Genomic DNA, 22,668 nt, shown 5'->3' on the forward strand with positions numbered 1-22,668 from the left:
GAATGAGACATTTTTACTGACTGGGAATAAATTGATTTGACATAATCAATTCTCTTTGATGGTATAAAGCATTGTAAAAGTCTTAAAATTGTCTTTAAAAGCCATCAGATTTGCATAAAAATAAAGATTTAGAACACACATTTTGGGTAAAGATTTGTGTTTACCTCATGGCTGCAATTAGTGGGTACTTGACTCCTCCTCCGCATACATCTCCCTTGAAGTCATCCATATCCACTGTCCACACCATGGCCCCTCCGAAGCCGGTGTCCTTGATCCACCGCATCTTGTTCCTGATGGACCTCTCATCGTCAAAACCGACCCATTGGTCTCCATAGACGGCGTAAGGAACCTTCATCTCTTCATCCCAGACGTAGGCAGCCCCATTTTGCAGCATCTCGCAAATCTAGCGTAAAGAAATTAATAGTCTTTATTTGAAATGTCAAGTGTTTCATTTTTGTATAAGATTTATACAGCAGAAAAATATTTCAAAACATAAAAAAAACTACAAACAAATTCAGATTTACAACGTTAAAATACGGAGTAAACTTATTTGCAGGGACTTATGACTGAAGACCTACAAACATAGGTTGCAGTAACGTCAGAAGCTTATAAAGCATTGACCCCATCTTCCAGAATAGAAATGGTCATAGCTTTTCTATTATTTTTTTTATTTTAAATTTTTCTAAATTATTCTACATCGTTATTATAAAAACGTTACTTTGAAACCATTTTTGTCTCTCCGATCATTGCGTATTCAACTTCAATTATAACATAAGTACGAACTTTAGTTATTCAATTTATTTTTCACTAATTTGACCAAATTGAGCATACCACTATGATCAGTTTAATCTCAAAGAAAAATAACTTAATCAAGATTACACCATAATTAACTAAAGGTTGATACCAATTATTCCTTAAGTTGTGCAATATAATACGAAAATAGCAAAAAGGTGTATGTTACGTAAATATGACATTAATTTAATTATCAAATTCATTTGAGCAGAAATGTAACATAAGCAGTTCACTGAACATGTAATCAGATGCTCAATTTTATTCATTATTTCGACATTGACTTTGTGGTAGTTTTTGCATCATTAAAGTTACGTAACTCATTTAACTAAAATTATTTGTATAATTTTAGTTTTCAAACGCACGCATAGAAAAAAAAATGAAAAAATAGAACTACTAATATGGTTTGAAAAAATATATTATATCCATACGAGTATTTAATGTAAAAATATTAAAGAAGAATAAAAAGAGGAGAGAATGAGGGGAAACAGATGATTTTTCAGGCGTTATTTAAACAGAGCTACTGTAGAAACATACGTATTTTATCGTGGATAGGGGATAATTTCGCAGGCAAACCACATGTACACTATATGAGCTAAAGAAAAATGAGGAATTGTAGATGGGAGTTAAGAAGTTCTTTGGGAATAATAATGAAAGGATAAAATACAAACTGTTAAGAACGGAAATTTTTCGCGTTAGTAAAGTACGGTCAACAGAGGTGAGACGGTTTGATAGCCCGCAGGTCAATTTTGAACTTTTTCAGTTACCAACAATAATCAATTCATGGAAACATCACCGTAATTTAGAATGCGTAATAATGCTTGTACGAGTGAGCATTTGGTAATAAAAAGTGAGTTTTTTGTGGTCTTCTAACAGAGTATACTAAAAAATATTTTACGACCAAATCATAAGTAAAAGTTGGCCAACGTAGATGTTTATCCATCAGTACTTCTAAATTTTTTCACAGATTTTCTTTAATGGATACACTAGTACCATTGATATTAAGAGAAGATACGTCTAACTTACTGAGCAACCTTTGACTACCTGTGAACGTAATTTGTGTTTAAGATAGGTTTACTAGTAAACTGTACTCCACCGTTTCGTCGTTATACCGACATTTTCTAAGCGAGGTTAGAGAAACTTTGAGAAAATATTAATTACTGAATACAATACAAATTAAAACAAAAAAATTGGACAATACAAGAGGTGATGGAAACGTTTATCTTAACCATCATTTAACTAAACGAAATAAAGATCTCCATAAAAAAAAACAAGGGAACTTGCTAAAGTGAAAGATCATAAATACGTATGGATCAAAGATTGCCGTATTTATGTACGAAAAAATGATGCATTCCCGCCTATTCTAATAAAAGCAGAAGTGACTATATGTCAAAGTTCTCTCTCTGTACTCTTATTTCTATTGTCTTTTATTGTACAATTATTTCACATTTTTGTATTTTGTATTTTATACGTTTTTGCATACTCATTTTTACACACAAATACACACAAACACCCTCTACACTTATAAACATACAAATACACATAAACACTTGTACCACAATTTAATATGTTTACTTTTTATTTAGAAACTTCGCTGGTCTGTCTTTAAACCGTATCTTTTGTATGTTGTTATATCATTGTCGACCGTTTGTTTCTGTAAAATAAATAAAAACAAAACAAATACATTATCTCAGAAGTTTAATTTGGTCCTTTGCAATCAAGTTTAAAATAAGTTAGATTACTCATTTTAATATTTAATTACTGTGTATAATTGGTTAAATAGTCACCTCGTAATAGGCGAGGAATCCAGCCTCCTTGGTAAACTCGCCCGCCTTACCTCCGCCACTTGCAGGGGAGTTTACCTTGAAGTTGCTTGGGTTAGACAATGTGAAAGTCCTTCCGTATGTCGGCATTCCTACAGACAAATCAATAATTTTGTTTAGCTACTAGAACAACATGCAAACATCGGCATTAAACTGTAACATATGATAACAAATTATCGAAGTAACAAATAATATAGTTATTTGATATCAACATTTTTAAATGAGCACTGAAAATCACACAATATGTTATGATTGTTATTTTTATGATTTGAATGTGTTTTTTGCTCATAATATCAGGTTATTAATTTTGGTTCCACCTAAGACTTAAATTCTTTTGATCGTTAATTGTTCATAATGGACGCTTATAAGCTCAGCTTGGTTTCCACTCTTATTTTTTTTTAAAATTTAATTGAGATTCAATTATTTTACTGCACCGGTGTAAACACTAATGCATGAACAAATTGTGCATTTATAGAATATGCAACTTTTAAAATAATATTATTGGAGCAAATGCGAGTAATATCTTCAACTTGAATAATAATAAATTCAAAAATTAAATCATTGACAGCATGCAGGCATTGTCACAGTGGGTGAGTAGTGATGAGTAAATAAAATATTATTTTTTCATTTTATTTTAAATTAACGATGGTAAATATGTACTTACATTTTATTTATGGTTTTCCTTATTCTATTCTTGCGTAATATAAAATTATTTTTGTCACATTACGTATATTAATAATTATAAGTTTGAGATCATTTTTAGTATTGTTTTATGTACCTTTTATATTATAACCTTTTATTGTATATGACTTTGGTTTTCAAAAAAAAAAAATAGCTTTCGTAACATGATAAATATGAGAGCATTTATTTATTTAAAATTGCGAAATAAATTGAAAGAAAATTGACCAACTGAATATTGAAACAACAACCTGGGCCCCGATTACAATAAGAAGTATAATTTTAATATAACTTTATTGCCTTTTTTAAGAGATCCAATCAATCCTTTGTAAAGAATATATTCCTACTAAGTCAAAAGAGTTTTTTTTAGTTGTCTATAAAGAAATTTTTTATTTCTGTTCCCTTTCTATTAAAATACGGGTCCTGAAACGTCACTTCTGTTTCAAAATAATAACGCGCCAAGCCTCCATTTTAGAGGCTTGTTAGCATCTGGAAAAGTGAGGATACGGTTTAAAATTTTGAGTAATACACCACAATACCCAGACCAATCGAGAAAAAAACATTCTTGAATATTTTTTTGCAGCTGGTGGGAATCAAACCCGCTACACCAGTCTCAGAGTTAATCTTCTAACCGTCTGCGCCAAAGCGCCTGAAATAAACTTACTATTGTGAAGAATAAACTCAATTTCATCTGAAAAACTTGTTCGTTATAAATATTAATCTTTTTTTTTTATCCAACAATTGAAATATTTGCCAAAAAATAAGTTTTATTCACTATTAACTTACTTAAAGGTGCCTACAGTACGAAGCTTCTACTAACTCAAATGATCCTCTAAGCAAAATTCACTAACGATTGACTGATTGTATTAAAATTACTAATGCTATGAAATTGTTAATAACAAATTGTGATTCAAATAAAACTCGGATTTTATTGATCCATAAATGGAAATTAGTCCAAATGGCTTTTACATATCTTAATACGCAGGTATTCGGTCTTATAAACCACATTAACTGCTTAATGTTAGTAATTTATCTTACTTCTTAGATATATTTCATTCTTATAAGAAATAAATAATAATGATCTGATTTTGATCGACTTCTATTATAACCAGGAAATGCTTTGGTTTGTCATGGCCACTTTTACCTGGTAGAGACCGGATAAATCATATCAAAAATATTTGAAAACCAATTTCATTAAAAAAATCAGAAATATATTGGTTATTTAACATTGTAGTATCAAATCGTAAATCTGAATGTTCTGTTCTGTAATTATCCAATGTAATTAGGCTACCTGGCCTGTAGCTGAATCACAAATAACTATCGACGTGCTAATAAGCGACGTGACAGCAATTTCTCACCATGATTGTTTATCGTATTCAATGCAACATCCGTGAACATCTAATATTAAATGTCAAAATATTTACGTTTCGCGGTGTATAATCCTGCTGCGCTGTCACATATTTGAATTTCACCAGTGTAAATATGGAAAATATTCCAAAACAGCTATTTTTATTTATTTATTCATTATTTATCATGCTATTTATTGCATTTAGCCGGCAGTTAACAAGCCAAATGTCAAGAAAAGCAGTCGCCATAGTAATTGTAATAAAATTTAACTTTTTTGTGTTAGATACTCCTTACTATTTTGCAAATGCAATATATACGCTGATATTTCGCCAGTGAACGTATTTTTTTACGAGGAAAACAAAAAAAACAAAAACAAACCGACACGAGCGTTGACTTAGAGATTACACACGCGTCGACTTATAATTGCGATAACTTAAGCATGTTCATTATTGTTCATTGTGATCGTTCAAATGCTTAGCATGTTTTTAAGCACGTCGATAGTTATTTGTGATTGAGCTACTGGTATGGTCTAAAACATTACTTTTTGGTCCGGGCCCCGGTCCAAGTCTAATAAATGAGATAAACGCTGTAATTTTGAAAACTATTCGATTATCAAATAAAAAATGAATTAATTATAAAATATTTTTTTTACCAATAATCAGCTTTTCTTTGGGGGCGCCAAGTTTGACCCACAGGTTGGCGGCGTGGTCTACGGACAGTTGTTTCCTCCATTCGGAGTCAGATGATGGGGAGTACAGGGGAGCATTGTGACCAGTTTCGCGTTCCCATTTGCCGTGGAAATCGTAGGCCATCAAGTTGATGAAGTCCAAATAACTGTTGAAAAAAGGATACGTTTCACTTACAAGTCGGACTTAAACGAGAGAAAAATAAGTTAATTTACATGACATTTAAAATGAATTACATTCATTTTTGATAACAATGTAGAAATGAGAAACGTTTCTAAAGTTCTCGCCTTTTAAAAAAATTATGCGTCTTAGAAAAAATGTTAACTACTACTACTACTACTACCATCACGCCATTTCCCCGTAGGGGTAGGCAGAAATAATGGACCGCCACTCACGTCAATCCTGGCATACATTCCTAGTTTCCTCCACATTCATACATCTTGTCATACATGCCCTTCGGTTCTGTCTGCTTTTGACATGACCACACTTAAGATTTTGGTTTATCTGATCATGCCACGTCTTCCTTGGTCGTCCTCGTATCACGTTGCCGTTCATTTTCGCCATATATACTTGTTTTACCATTCTTACGTCGTCCATTCGTTCTACGTGACCAAACCATCTCAGAGACCCTTTCCTAACCTTATCAATTATAATTGACTCAGATTTACACTCTCGCCTGATTTCATCATTCGTAACTCTGTCATACATTGATTTCCCACACATTCGTCTAAGAGATCGCATTTCAACCGTGTTCACTCGGTTTTCATCCTTCCTCTGCCAGTTCCATGTTTCACTTCCATACATAAGTGTTGGGACTAAAACTCCGTAACATATGTTAAGATTTTTATATTTAAAATGAGACAAAACAACTATTTTATCTTTTTATTTTTTTACGCCCATAAGGGTTTTTTTTACATATAAATAATACAAAAAAATAGTACATAAACAACACATTAAAAAAAAAAATTACAGTTTAAAAAAGTAAAATAAATATCTTTATTTATTCTGTGTATATCCGTGTGTTTTTACTAATTCATAAACATTATTTAATTCTTATTCTTCTTAATGATTTTTTATTGGCTACGTTTTTGTAAAAATATTTCTGTTGTGTTAAGTTTCAAAGTTAATTGTTGATGATAACATTCTCCAAATATATTACTTTTATTATCGACAAATACTCAAATCATTTTGAACCTTTTGTTATAAAAACTTTTTTTTATTAGACCATATTATAAAACACATGAATTAATTGGTTAGCCTAACAACTTATCATTAATTTACTTTGTGTTTCAATACATCATACTATAAATGAACATCAAAGCCATTTTGTAAAGTAATCTAACTAGTTATTAAAAACTACCTTCACCCACGAAATATATGTACGTAGAAACATTATTAATTCGAATCTTAACCCAGCCTTGTGGGAGTAAGTGAGTTCAGATTTTTTTCATTTAATCCTTAGTTTTTATCTTGATCATATCGTTAAAATTATAAAACTGATTTACATAGTACCACACCTAAATAAAATTTTCTCATATGGTCTTCGTATTATAAAAACAACTTCAATTTAAATACTGTAGTGATAAAGCCACCTTTAGGAAGAATATATACAATAAGATTCTGTCTATTGCAGGTGACTGCTGCGAGACATTACATAAATGTGTTAATTTTTAAACATATTGTGTTGAACACATACTGCTTCATTTTATTTAGAATTGTCGTTAATATTTTTTTTTTGTTTTTTTAAAGAAAAAAAAATATTTGCGTTGCTATGATTAACCCAAATATTCAATTTTTAGCGCCATATTCAACGAGTTGTAAATAACTCACTATTAGAAAATGGAATCGAGTTAGGGTAGAGTGAGTTTCGATCCACGGACCTTTGGTCCGTGGGTCCGAGACACTAGCCACAGGACCACAACTTGATTATGTTATAATTTTATTGTTGTATTTTAGATATGCATGTTTCCACATTTTACTATGTTGTATTCCAACTTAACACAAGGCGTTTGGTTTCTTCGAGTTTGCGGTACAGTACTTATTTAGTTCGATATAATATGTACTGTTGAAATAAATAAAATTTCACTGGTTCCAACCAAAGCTTTTCGGATATTTTTTAACGGGTTGTAATGCGGTTGATCAATAATATTGTTTCTTAACCATTAGACACTTACATGGTTTTAGACTTTTGCTTCGCTGGTTTGTTGAAATTACTTTATCCGATGTTCGTCATAGTTTTCGAAAATTTGGGGCACGAAATATTTGCAAGTAATTTTTTTTAACTTTTAGAGCAATTGGTGATATTTATGTATTTTTATGAAGTAAAAAAACTAAAGTTTTTATTACGATACACAGTGTAAAAGCCAAAACGATTTTTCGATTGCGTTTTTTTAGGTTATTACTTCAAATAAGTTTCTAGGCTCTTAAAAGTCTTTTTATCTGTGTCCAGGTGGATGAAAAATACAGTTTTGTATGTAAAAAAATAACCAGCACCCTAGACGAGTATTTCTCTTAAAGGTGAACATTCTGAATACGTAAATTAAGTCCGCCTGGAAGTGCAGTGATTGGTGTATTTGCTGACTGTGAATAATTTATTTTAAGGGTTGTTTTCACACCAATTTTTCATTGTTCCTGGACTGGCACTTAAAGCGTAAGATTGATCACCCTATTTTAATATCACAGATTATCGAAATACTCGAGGTACATTTGGTTTACCAATGCAGTGTCCTGTACACTTCTGGGTGGGGAAAAAGGCACACAGATGATTATGTATTAGAGTCTCATTAAGAGTTCGTACCGTTCCAGTCTTCTTTAGAATAATAACCTACAAATGCATTATCTGCATCTTTCCGATGGTAAAAATTGGAGAACTAATAATTAGAATGAATGTGGGTGTCCACAGCTGACTGTTTAAATAGAATATTCGTGTTCGTATGATTTGCCCAAATATTTCAATTTCGAGCCTATTTTTAACGAGTTGCAAATAACTCAATATTAGAAAATGGATATGAAGTTGGGGTAGAGAGGGGTTCGAGCCTCGGACCTTTAATCCGAAAGTCCGCAATACTAGTCACGAGACCACAACCCGATTCAAGTTCTAACGATGATGTTTATGTTAAGGTTTACCTGGATACAGCTGGTACATCATAGCCACTTTTGACATTGTCAGGACCAACTGGTACAGCAGCAGTGAGGAGAAGACGCGGTCTTCGTATTTCCTGAGATTCAGCTTCGAACGCTTCCCTGAGTTCTGTGGACAAAAGTAAAAATATTAGTTTAGTCATTAATAGAGCCTTTAACATATCGTAGGCAATGACGTATAGACACGTAAAAATCTTAGAAATTAATCGATGGATTGACACAAAGTTTTAACAAAACCTTGCATTTCCTTATATTCTACAGAATAGTCACAGCAAATTGAGATATTAAATTAAACAATGCGTTTTCTCGGTAAATGTATAGTTGTTAGACTATTTATATTTACTCCCCTAATAATTAATATCAGACAAAGCCTCAGCGAAGCGTGGCCGGGTTCATCCAGTATGTTAAAAATTATGTGTTTGCAAATATTACTAACAAATTTAATATTATATGGCTATTGTGAAATTTCACGAGTAATAAGTCCTAACGACATATTACGCAAATGCAAACTGTATCAGAACCTATATATTCATGTCCATAGTCAACACGGACCATGTTTGAATACGATTTGATGACATCCTCTAAAGCCCTCTTCACATGGAACAGAAAATTAATCAAGAAAGCGCTTTTAGAATAATAAATATTTCAACTTTGGAAGTCATTTTCAACGAATTTATTTATTAGAAAATAAAGGTGTATACAATATTGCCTGATTTTTTGTAATTTCTTCTTTTGTTTTCTTCATTTGAAAAAAAAATGGACACAATTTATGTTAATACCCATTCTTTATAATGTTAAAGTTTTATAATGTAACTTTCATGGTGATTTTTGAAAAAGAAGTTGTTTTTCAATGCCGATTCATTTATGTACAACAAATAAGTCAATAATGTATTCTCCTTATTTTTCTCAATTTCCTAGATTGAACGCGAACAGGAGGTGTCAAAAATGCTCATTTTTGTCCTTTTTACATTCTTTTTGGACTTTTAATAAAATTATATAATGTTTGCAGCGTAAAATCAAGTTAAATACCTTGTAAAGCAAAAAATGTTCTTTCAAATAACGTATCACCTTTATCGTTTTACTTTTGATGCTCATTTTCAAATTTGAAAAAAAACGGATAAAACTTTTAATAACCAATAAAACATCAACTAAAGATAAAAAAGTACCCCCCTAAAATAATTTTAAAACAGCGTTCAACAAACACATTACAGAGAAATACAAAAGAAAATTAATTTGAACATGTGTAAAGGAAAGCGTCATTATTCCCTTTCCGAACCTAATGATCCACAGGGCACCGCATTGGTACACCAATCGAAATGTTTCACAGACTATTTTTTATTGCAGTTTGAAAGTAAGATGATCAGTAGTAATCAGGCCGTAATAAGTCAAAATGTAGGAAAGCAGTTTTTGCAAAATAAAGAAGTATACATTTAAAAAAAGAAAACATCTACCAAAATACATATCGCAGCCGAAAATTTATTCAAAAAAAATATCTTTGCAAGAAGATGCGCGCGCAGAATCTGACATAAAAAATAGTATGCAGTTGGACGTGTTATAAATTTTACTATTCACATACACTTATTTGATCGAACACGGCACACTATTTTCAGAGTAAAAATAATACATATTTATTTAATTAATATTGAACAACTTAGACTTTAAAACATGAATAATCTCCATCTTAGATCTGGATGAGTCATGTTAGATAGAGACTATCCTAACCAGAAGACTCTCCGTATTAATTTTCACTAGTTTTGTACAGATTCCCTTGTTTTAAATATTTTTACTTGTTAATGAAATACATTTATAAATTAAATAAATTATTGGTTCCTATAAAGCGACCTTTATTCTAGGGTAAATAAATATTTAACAATAATAGGTAAGTTTGGGTCATACGAACCGGTTGTAAAGTTTCTATACACAGTGTTTATGTGCAAGTGGTCAACTCTTTATGACGTCAAGCGTTGAGACATATATTTATCTTTATTGTTAGGATAGGGAGAAACATGTTCTTAATTCAATTACATTGAAAAAATGTTTTATTTAAATAGGAAGTGAGGGAAAAATATGAAAAAAAAACATTTGTTAAGGCTCTTACAGCACGAGTAAAACGTCCAACCTTAGCAGAGCTCCGATAGCAATTGAGGGTGTTGTGACAGTGGTACAAGCTGGTCTGCGTCACGCGTGAATATGTCTCTCTCACGCGCGAGTATATTTATAGTTTCGAGAGTGAGACGTAAACAGTGTTTGAAAAAGTCGTATCTTACTTCATTTTATCGTATTTTTTACTTCATCGCAGTGACAATGCGACACATCGGTAAACTTTTGATTTTATAGGTCTTTAATTTCCGATAAAATATTTTATATTAAGTATTTCTTTTTTTTAAATAAAATTATAACATACATTTCTTAATGTATACCAACAGAATACCGAAAAATTCATCCCAGTATTTATTATATTTACGGAGATTTATAAAAGTTATTAGATGCAGTGTGTACCAGATATACATCACAGAAAAGGGAGAGTTAATTGTGTCTTGTGTGCAGGATAAAGATTTAAAATTATATACAGTGTAGTTAAATCAATGAAGGTATTTCACTCATGAATACCTTCTATTATAAGGCAGAGAGCGTTGCAAAATCGGTTACGAACTCTAACCGACATCTATTGCAAGTATCTTGTATTATGCAACTGCACTTTTTAAGACTGAAACTGCAAAACCGAGTTTGCTACCGATAAATGCAATTCTCTTTCACATGCTTCTCAAACTTTAACTGATTAAATTGTTACAAGTTGTCATTATTAACTAGCTACTATTACAATATTGTTACATATTGATTTCAATTTAACTCGCTACTGGAGTGTCGTAGCTATACAATAATTTTAATAGCTACATAATAGAAATATATATTTATATTTTAATTTTTCTTTTCATTTTATTTTGTATAAAATTCGTTTTGTAACTTAAATTTTTAAAAAACGTTTATTTTATTGGTTGGTTGATTTCCATTTGGCAATAAGGCCGCCAATATACTATTAATATAATGTACAAATAAATGAAAGAAATTGAAAATATATAAAAAATTAATAAAATTTGTTACAAATTCTAGATATAGAAATTAAAAAATGGAAAAAAAAATATTCATACTTTTGAGATTATTTCAATTTCCCTTTTTTTCAAATGTTGCTTCAACAAGAATAACAATTTTTAAAAATATATAATCAGGGCACGTTGGTGTTGGCTTTTAATTACAAGGATCATATCTATCATTACGCTGATTTTGTATTCTGGTGGAATGGAGAGTGACTTTTGCATGTTTGTGTAATTAGTGTCCTGATGAAGATACGGGTACGTCTTGAATCCGGTAGCAATAAAAACGTCGTTTAGTAGTCACATACAATTTACAATATTCATTGTCATTTATTGGAATGTTTGATGATTAAAAATATATTTTTATATCTCGTTTCAGTATAAGTTAAAATAATTTCTATGCACCACAACACGTGTGTATATAAATGAATTGAATAATAAAAAAAAGAAAATTTTCCCCCCCTTTCGGCGAAAAAAATATGCGGGAGCGACACGTTCGCGTCGATTAAATCGCTATTGTCACAAGGTCATGTCCATGCATGTTTACACGAGGATAATACGCGCAGTAGGGGGGCGGGGTAACATTGTTCCGCAGAGATAGCCTGCCTATCTCTCGGTGGCGATGTCTCGGAACATTTTTTTAACGAAAGTTAGATTATCAGATCAGTTACTTAATAAATAAATACGTGTACATATAAAGTCTAAAAATGTGATAATTAGTACAAAGTTAATTCATTATTAGATATATAATAGTAGGACCCCTATTTTTTCATGTACCACTTATATTTGTTTAATTTGACAACCAACTAGTTCCTCACTGTGCAAATTGTTAGTTTAAGTTTAGTAAATAATGTTAGTTTGTTGTTAATCCTGAAGATGGCATAGTATTGCCGAAACTAGTTGGTGGTGAAATTATAAAAATATAAGTGGTAAATAAAAAAAGTGATTTTATATTAATATATCAAATAAAAATATTACACAAATAAAGTGCTTCAAACATGAAAAATATAATAGTAGGACATTCAAATATTTTGTTTATACTTTTTTAAGACTTAATAATATAAACTATTTAAAAAAATTATATATTACTGTGAAAAACACATTTTTGAATTAATAAAAGTAAAAATATTTTGAGTTTGTCCTAATTTTTGTAGACAAGGACTGGGTTCAACTCCTTGGAGGGCTGTTAATATTAACATATTGCAACAGAAATGAAAACAGATGTAACGGTTTTGTTCTATTCCCACCCGAATGTTGCGTTTTTTTTAATGCAGAAAGATGTATAGTGTTCATTGAAGTCGTTTTATGATCAACTCATTTTAAGCTAATTTTGAGTTAAGTCGTTTTCGTCCTAAAGGTGCGATATGTATTCAGTGAAAAATAAATCTCATCGCGTATTATTTGATAGTCACGATGACAATCGTCCAACGAGTCGTATCCTGACATATTTAATCAATTATTTGTGTATCTTGACGTGATCAAATAAATAATAATCACTGATACCTACCAAAATTGAAATGCATTTTGAGAAACAACGCTTTTACCTTAAATGGATTGATCCGATTGTGATGCAATCCACATATAAGAGATACATGGTTGGTTGATCAAAATGATTCAGTTACAAATAAATAGATGTATTGCACAAGGGATTATGTTCTTATATACATTTCTCTTGAGAGTTATCTAAGTTTATAGAAAAACAATGCTTATATACTTATTTTATTGACTACCGTCAAGCAATTTAACTTTAAATTCGATATATTAAAAATCAAATAAAATATAGATTTGAAGCACTGACTTAGTGGTTATTCAAATAAATAAATCAAAAGAAAAAACCCGTGTTTGTTGTTAAAAAAAGTTTAATAAGGACCAACTGCCTCGTTTATAAAGGTATAATTTCTTTGATAGCGGACATAACAGGCGTAAAAGTGTGACTTTTCTGGAGGCCAAAAAACGTTTTTATAGACCCAATTATTTAGCTACAGAATTCATTTGTTGCTATATGGGTTATTATTAACAGATCATCTCATCAGTGTAACCACAATTTTTCTGATATACTACTGGAACCATTAAAGATGGGACAGATATAAGTCTACTTAAACTACAAGAACTAACTTTTATTTTTTCTACCACTTAACGAATAATAGAAATGAGTCTACTTATATAACTGAGACTATCTTGTATTATTTGTGACACTGAAAATTTGACACAATTGCACATATTTATTTTATTGAAACCAAAGCATACTAGGCAAAAAGTTGTATGTTTGTGTTCTGATTAATCGTAAAAGTATTATGGCAATACCTGGGATGCAGGCGTACACTAGGAATAATTTCTTATATAAGTACATAAATTGTAAATAAATTGAAGTTATATTGTTAAGTCCGCCCATCAAAGATTTTACAAACGAATATAATCCTAATAAAATAAAATAAATAAAACAACTTTGTTTTTAACCACTAATTTTTTTATTATATTTTTTTTTTCACCTACCGGTTTTAAAGTAAACATGCTTCTTCGTCAAGATTTACGTAACTAATGAATTGAATCCTATTTTATTTTTATCATGTTCACTAAATACTACACGTGGACCCAATAAATCAAGTGGTTTTTTCCTTACACGGGTGGTAATTTGATATCAATATTTTCGAAGTTAGACAGGAGAGGACTAAACGAAATATTGTTTATTTGGTTATTAATTATTATTTTCTCATTATGAATCACTTTTTCAATTTCTAAGATTTCGAAGTTGCCTAATTTTAATATTTTATTTTCAACATGAAGTACTTTAATCCAGTGTCTTTATTGAATTTATGATTATTTTCTATTAGATGATTTGCGAATTCAGAAAAAAAAAATTATTTAAGTATCTTTAGTGTTCTTTTACTCTAATATTAAAGTTTATTTTGGTTTTTCCAATGTAGATTGAATCGCAATCATTACAATTTAATTGGTATATCCCAGATTTATTATATTTATAGACTTTGTCTTTGTGATTTTTTAACAATGTTTCTATATAATTAGTTGTGTAGAAAGCCGGTTTAATGTTTGATGGTAGGGAATTAGATAATTGTTATGAAAAAATGTCATTTTTAAAAAGAATCCGCCTCCGTTGTTTAGGTGGGTTTGCTTTATTTACTGTGGGAGTCGAATATAAATATTTATTTATAAGTTTGCGTTTTTTGTTTTTGATTTATTATTTTATCAATTAAGTTCTCAAGATCTTAAGTTCTCAAGATCCTATTTTATAATTCTGACAGTTTCTATCTAAACCCAATACATTATGTCTCAAGTAAGATATTATTCATTTGCAAATTATACTTTAATAAAAGCGCACGTATTAGCTCAAAAGCCGGTACATTACAGAAAAAAAAAGAATTTTAACAAAAATGCTATGATTATTTATCCCTTAATCATTATTTAACAAAAGGTGCAACTGGCAACTAACTGTCAATTAATAATAAATTAAACTATTAAAAGTGTAACTAAATCCTTTCTTTTATTTGATACTAAATTATTGGAATATTTGTCCTGAAAATGATAAACCTATCTAACAAAATAGTGGGTAGTTTTTGTTTTGAATGCATGCAAAAAATTTTACCTTGGAGCGATTTGGCAAATACGTCACTGTTTTTTGACAGATGGAATTTATTGCATAATTATTAATCTATGAAGCTATTTACTGATGTGATAAAAATAGCGAGAGTACATTTAATAGAATTCGGTAAATTAAAGGTATCTCGTGGTGTCGTAGGCAGCGCGTTGGCTCATATTTTGAAGATAATATCTTTAAATAAAATAATGTCAATGCGCTTCGATTTCGAAGGTGTTTATTGTGCAATATTTCAGTACTTAATTTATTATTTAATTGAATTATTTTATTACTTCTTTCATAAAATGTTATTTTTAATAATAATTATTATTCTCGAACCTAGTAGATTTCAATGGATTTTATTTAAAATTCGTAAAATCTTTTTCTTGATAAAAGAGACTTCTCTGGTTATCCGGTAAGTAGCCGCTTTAGTTCAAGAACTGGTATCTGAAACGTAAGCTTTACCACATTGAATTTATCATATGTCGCTTACTTTATGCCTCGGTGAAGGAGAGACGAGTTGTCCAGAGCTTTTGAGATGTTTTACAAAATGGTACAAGAAATGACGCGATGAGGTATTGCACAATCATTATTTTTTGCTATAAATTTATTTCGTTTTAATTTAACAATTATTATTTATTGATTTGGATTAGGTTTTCAAATTTAATGGTGCATAGGGCATTATATATGCACACCAACCGCAGCGTACCTTGATATTTTTTGAAAATTCTTACGCTTATAGTTCAGGGATTGTGCAATATTTTAATTTAAAAACACCTTTTTTAATTAATATTTTGTGTTAGCCATGTCAGAAATCAAACTCAAGATCTTTTGCACAGTAGACATAAATGCTGACCACTTGAGTATAAAGTGACTTACAATAAGCAAACTCATATATGCACTGCACCTGTATATTTATTAAGACTTATATCTAATCCTATTCACGCATTTTTATAAAACTTTTACCTTTATAAAATGAATCCACTATTTTCATAATATTTACCAAACTATGTAGATTTTTTGCATCGTTTATTTTTAAGATAAAATAATACTGTATTTTTAACATCTAACATTTAAAACATTTACACAATTTATTTTGTGTGCTAAAGATAATTATACACGCACTTTCATACATTATATACGCACTTATACACAAATTCAAAAAAACTTATCAGTTTAAAGGAAAAATATTATAAAATGTCATACTGTCAAAAAATGTTTTTACTTACGTAATTTGATGAGATCAAATAATTTTTCTCTTGAAAACAATATTATGAAGTGCATTATTTTTTTGGCATTCCCTTTAGTGACATGGTGCATTTTCATTAAAACACAACAGTGTTATTTGTCAACTTCGAAAATACAAATTTATATAATTACCCAGAAGCCAGAAGTCACAGATTATCCGATGGTTGTACAATTCTACATTATCTCTGCAGTACGCTAGTCAGGAGTGCTATTTATAGATTTTACCTATTAAATATTCACGCAAAAACTCTATCTATCTCTGTCTTTCTCATTTTGTCAAACAAAGTATGAAGAGTACGTAAGAAATTGACGAACATACAATGTAACAGGATATTTTTTTTATTGCTTTGTCTTGAAGCGGTATATTTTACGCATTCGGCGGCAAACCGTACGATCCAACTTACCGACTACAGCCTTAAGTTAATTATCGATTACATCGTCTACAATTGCCACAAAAATATATTTTAGAAGAAATAAACTAATGGGTACAAACTGAATAACAGGCGGCCTCCGTGGCGTAGTGGTTAAGGCGCTTGACTTACAAACGAATGTTTCCGGGTTCAATTCCCGGTAAGAACACAAAAATCTTATATGATTTTCTCAAGCCTGTGATGTAATTCACCACTGTTATTGGGCTTCTTGGCCTATCGTGGTGCAAAAAAATAAAATGGTATAGGTAATCATAGTTTTAAGAATTTCAAAGAAAGACTTTTATTATTAGTGGTGGAATAAGTTTTTGGGTCATTCAGTCATTTTGTGCTCGAGTACTTTTACTGTTTTTGTGGTTTTATTTATATAATTGAATTTGTCAACAATATTTTGAGTTTGTCCAAATTTTTGATAACAAAGACTGGATTCAACTCCCTGGGGAGCTGTTTATATTAACATATTACAACAGGCGTTGCCTAGTATGTAGGTGAAATAATTCAATTAGATGAATCTCACCCGCATAAATAAAGGTTTCAGCTCTTTAACTTCACAAACATCAACAGATGAAAGAATTGAAGGAATAAAGATGTTCAAATATAGGCAGAATGGTGAAGAACACAGTGTGTAAAGTGGCCACTTAAACCAGCCATTGACAGGTCATAAGCCCTGTCGATGCCTAGACTTCTAAATAACCTTCTCTGAAATGTTCTTAATCTCTGTTGTAATATGTTAATTGAATTTGCATTCATTTTCTTGTATTGTTGTTTTTATGTATTTTATTACTTTGTAGTTCGAAGATTAAACCTACTTATTGATATTTTTCAAAATGTAAAAGTTTGCCAGGGCATTTAAAATAAAAAAAATATATATATTACAGAAATGGAGAGCATTTGAAAAAAGAGAATGTCATTCGGAAGTCTTTAAGAAGAGATTTTTAGAATGTACGACTTGACCCGTGATTAGCCGATTTCAATAATTTTACCTAAATCATAACATTTACTATTCTCCCTATTCTTAAAGATTCATATTTTTCATAGCGTTTTACTGTTATACTGTTTACAATTTTGGTGTTTAATTTGTGTGATGAACGTGATTGAATTAATTGAAGAAGAACTTCCTGGCTGAAGAACATGCGGCAGTACAGTGGATGGCGAGTCTTTGGTGGAACTTTTCGGGGCAGAAGTAAATAAAATAATATTGGCCAACATGATTGCGAATGTCTGATCACTGACATGCACCCAGAGAAAAAGAAGAAAAAAACTTTATTTTTCAATGGCCAAAACGCATTTTTGAGCATATTTTCAATTTATTTTTTTTAATTTTTTAATTATTTTTTTTATTTATTTATTCACACTCTTTATCAAAATACAATTCCATGTTCACTTTGCCCAGCTAACAAGGGTACATACCCCGTTCCAAGCTAGGCAATTAAATTTTAATATATTATAATAGTTAACAAATTAATATAGAGCACAGACAAACAAAATATAAACTTATTCGGATACACATTTTGATTCATATACATACAGACATACACATATATACACACATATATATATAAATATACACATATATACACATGTACATACACACACACACGTACATAAACCCATGCGCATACACATACAAACATTTTCATAAGTATCTATCTTAAGGAATTATTAAAAATAATTGTTAATTATTTATAGTGTGATTCAGTGATTCCAAAACAAACAGTATTTATTTTATGATTCGTCGTACATGTAATCTTTAAAAAAAAAATATCCTGCTATATATTTGATTAAAAAAATAAAATGTCGTCATCATTCCATGTCCGCTCCCTATTTGGAGCATATGGTGTCCACGAAGATCCTCCAGGCATCTCTGTCGGCTGCCAGCTCTTGTGCATCCTCCCAAGTCAGGTTCGCGTCTCGTAATTCTGACATGAACTGCCGTCGAACAGTCAGCGGTGGACGTCCAGGACATTGAGAACCTGATGCCTTATAAAGTAGGCAAGCGTTGTTAAGGCCCTCGGGAGACATTCCCAGTACATGGCCAAGCCGACCGTATCGCATCCGCTTGATGACAGTTATCACCGGAGTTTACTGCGTCCGTTCTCTTATTACTTCATTCCGCACAAAAGCAAACCACCGCACACCCAAGATTCTTCTGAGACACCTATTCTGCCGTCATAAGAACGAATGACGTTTCTACATAAAACGGAGAAAACATATATTTTGTAACTCGGAGATTGAAAAATTCGCTGTCTGAAAAATACTACATAAATAAAGTATATCATTATGCGACAGTATGTAAAATGGTTTGCGCTAACGGAGTATATATATATTTGTTAATTTTTAAAAATTTTACATTATATATTTAAAGACTAGCATTTTTATGTTCTTTTTAGTAAAAAAAAAAATTAAAAAAATTGTTTTGCTTCAATAATCGTTTCTAGCTAAAAACACCCTTTCTATTTAGTAATTAAGTAAACGTCTTTTTTTTTTGTTGTTATATGCCAATTGATTCTACTCAACTAAATAAAATAAGCGTTACTGGCCATTTACTGTTTTTCAAACTAGTAACGCCGACTTAATAATCAATTAACTTCGATATTACCAGCAGATCTTAAATTTAATTAAAAACGAGTAGGTACATTCATTTCAGATTGTTTTTAAAAACGGAATAGAAGAAAAAATAAGTATTTTATCAAACTTTAATAATTAAATAAGTCAGAACAACCTTTTATATTTAGTAATATTCACGACTTTTTGCAGTATAGTCTCATTTATTAGTGAAAATGATAGGGTTGTGGTTATTTAAGGAAGATGTGTGTATTTTTAGTAGATGCGTATTTTTTTCCTGATTCCGAATATGTATTTTACTCGTTTTCAAAAAAAATGTTTGATGAGTCCTCCTTTTTTATGACGGCAGTATTCTAAAAACTCAGTATTTTGTTGTTTTGGGCCCTAGTGAGGTGCCACGATTCGCATTCATATAGGAGAATAGGTGTTATGCCAGCGTTATAAAGGCGGCATTTGGTTTTCGCTGAGTAAATATCCGATTTCCAGATAGCCTTCATACAGTTGAATGTGGCGCCTGCTATTCCTAGCCACACTTCCAGTTCTTTTTGAAAGCTGCCATTTTCCGTAACATATACTCCCAGGTATTTGAAACTCTCGACTCTTTCGATGATTTGGTCTGACAGAGTCAGAGGATTTAGGCATCAAGGCAAGAAGTATTAAACATTACGTGAGTTTTTGTAATATTTATTTATTTATGCTTTATTAAGTTAATTCATAACATCTTGAGAACTAATAAAAACTTTAAAAAATATTGCAATTTTTTTAATCAAAATTTCTCAATTACGTATTTTTTCAAATTAATTTGAACTATTTCAATTTTTTCCATTTCCTTTATTTCTTCAGGTAACTCATTGTACAGCTTCAATCCCTTGTACAATGAGTTGTGAGATTCGGTTTTTTTCCTCATTGGTAATCTTATCTTATTTTACCCCTTGTTTCATAAATATGTAGGACTTTGTTGGTTAAATTTTATTATTGTTTTTATTTTATTCATCCTCTTAATTATTTTATGCACAAAAATTGCCACATAATATTTAATTTGTTGCTTTTCTGTGAGCAAGCTCTTTTCTTTATGCATTCTGTCTACATTAGAATATCTATATATATATTTTAGTATAATCCTCATTGCCTTATTTTGAAGAATTTGTATATTTTGAATTTCTCCTTCATTACATAAAAAAAGAATGGAAGAACATAAATTCATGTGTGGACATATTATTGTTTTATATATAAAAATATTACTTTTTAAATCTATTACATTTCGTAATCTTCCCATAAATGAAATTTTCTATTGATTTTTAAACCCATGAATGCGGAGTAACTGTTTAAAATAAAATATTCTGAGTTAAATAGTTCGTTAGTACCGGAGAATAAATTTCAGATCATTGTTTTCTTATTAAAACAACTTTATTCAAAACAAAGTCGTATTTCATAACGTTTCTCGTCATTAGAGAGGAAACTCACGAAGTATCATCATTATGCCGTTATTGGTAACGTTAATAAGTCATTTCATACTTTGAGATATTTAACCACGATTTGGTATCGAGGACAAAATAGTTAAAATCACGTTTGTGATCAATTGGAAACTAATAAATAGTCAGTCGGAGAAAATCGTTACAAAAAACGTTGAATAATGTTTATCAATTTTTCAATGGAGATTCTCAACTTTTCAGTGAAGAGTATAATTTGGTTTTGGTCATCGTTTATGAATACATATTATATTTAAGTTTATATTTGAAGCACTCACTTTGTGGTTATTCATTATAATAAAATAAATAAACAACTTTGTTTTTAACTACTAATTTTTAATTATTATAATTTTTCCACCGACCGGTTTCAAAGCAAACAAGCTACTTCGACAAGGTTTACGTAACTAATGAATTGATATTTTATTTTTATCATGTTTACTAAATACTACACGTGGACCCAATAAACCAAGTCGTTTTTTCCTTACACGGGTGGTAATTTGATATCACTATTTTTGAAGTTAGACAGGAGAGGACTAAAAGAAATATTGTTTATTTGGTTATTTTTTATCGATTTCTTATTATGAATCGTTTTTTAATTTTAGTATTTTATTTTCATCATGAAGTACTTTAAATCCAGTGTCTTTATTGAAGTTATGATTATTTTCTATCAGATGATTTGCGAATTCAGAAAAATTACAGCGGCCTTACTAACTACTACTAAAAAAATACTAACCACCATCGAAAAATAAAGTTAAAAAGTAAACATAGACATCGATTATTCAAATTAGATAACTTTTTGTACCTATTTGTGACAAACATCAAATAATTACTGGATAAAATGTCTTTTTTGCCACCATGTTACTCCATGCGGCAATCGTAATTAACAAGTAACGCGTAACAGTTCATTCGAATATCTAATGTTGATGTGTTGGTGCCTACCGTTGAACCAAGTAAACATATGAATTTTGTCTGTGTTAGTAGGTACTCATCATCCTCATCATCATCATCATCACACAGCCTTTCTGTCCACTGCTGAACACAAGCCTCTCCCATACTTCTCCATACATCCCAGTCTTGCGTTTTCTGTATCTAGTCACCAGAAGTTCTTTTTATATCTGACCATCATGTGGCTTAAAATACTTGGAAGTTCACTTAACTGAAAATGGAAGCATGTAAAAAGATGTAGCATCCAGCTAAGGAATTGCTGAAGCAACTCTTAACATGATGTCTGGAACTCTAGTTTTTCCTCGGTTAAAATGAAATGCCGATTATTTGAATGTTGTATCATGCCAGTACTCCTATATGGGTGCGAATCTTGGCACCTTGCCAAAAGTCAGAAGATCAAACTTCTGACTTTTGAGAGTAAGTGCTTGAGGATAGTATTTGGCATAAGGTGGTTCGATTTTATAACTAATATTAAAGTCCGAGAACGGTCGTAGCAGCCTCTTATAACGAGCGTCTTGAAAAAAGTGCTACGCATGCCCCAGAAGAACCCAAACCCAAGTTGCTTGTTTTTAAACCTGCGGACGCACGCCATCCTGGAAGGCCGTCGATGACGATTTTTCAACCTTATTCGGCTAACGGGCGCTAGATTAACGTGGAAGGAGGCGAGAGTGCTGGCTGGCAATAGGGTCTTCTAGACGCAACTAGTGATGTCTAAATGCTTTACTAAGGAGCAGATGTGGCAAAAAACCATATAAAGGGGGTCCTCTTTACTTCTTTTGTCTTCACGAGGTCTCAAATCGACTATCCTTTTATTCCATCTTTGGTCATTTAGTATTTTAAAGGGCACTCTAGAATATTTCGTTAA

The 22,668-nt window shown here is 30.8% G+C and overlaps 1 protein-coding gene across 1 annotated transcript in view; it reads right to left on the minus strand.

The window, feature by feature from the left end:
* The window catches only part of Cht7 (chitinase 7), a 191,740-nt gene that overhangs the window by 14,260 nt on the left and 154,812 nt on the right, over positions 1-22,668 (minus strand). Inside the window, exons 7-10 of the mRNA XM_088229834.1 lie at positions 8,450-8,573; positions 5,290-5,471; positions 2,577-2,704; positions 165-403 (exon numbers count right to left, since the gene is read on the minus strand). Of these exons, the coding sequence (XP_088085960.1) occupies positions 165-403; positions 2,577-2,704; positions 5,290-5,471; positions 8,450-8,573 (673 nt within the window). The remainder of the gene's footprint in view (positions 1-164; positions 404-2,576; positions 2,705-5,289; positions 5,472-8,449; positions 8,574-22,668) is intronic.

Source organism: Micrasema longulum, unplaced genomic scaffold (assembly GCF_059751315.1).
Source record: "Micrasema longulum isolate JH-2025_06_02 unplaced genomic scaffold, ASM5975131v1 h1tg000715l, whole genome shotgun sequence".
In the NCBI taxonomy this organism is placed as follows: Eukaryota; Metazoa; Arthropoda; class Insecta; order Trichoptera; family Brachycentridae; genus Micrasema; species Micrasema longulum.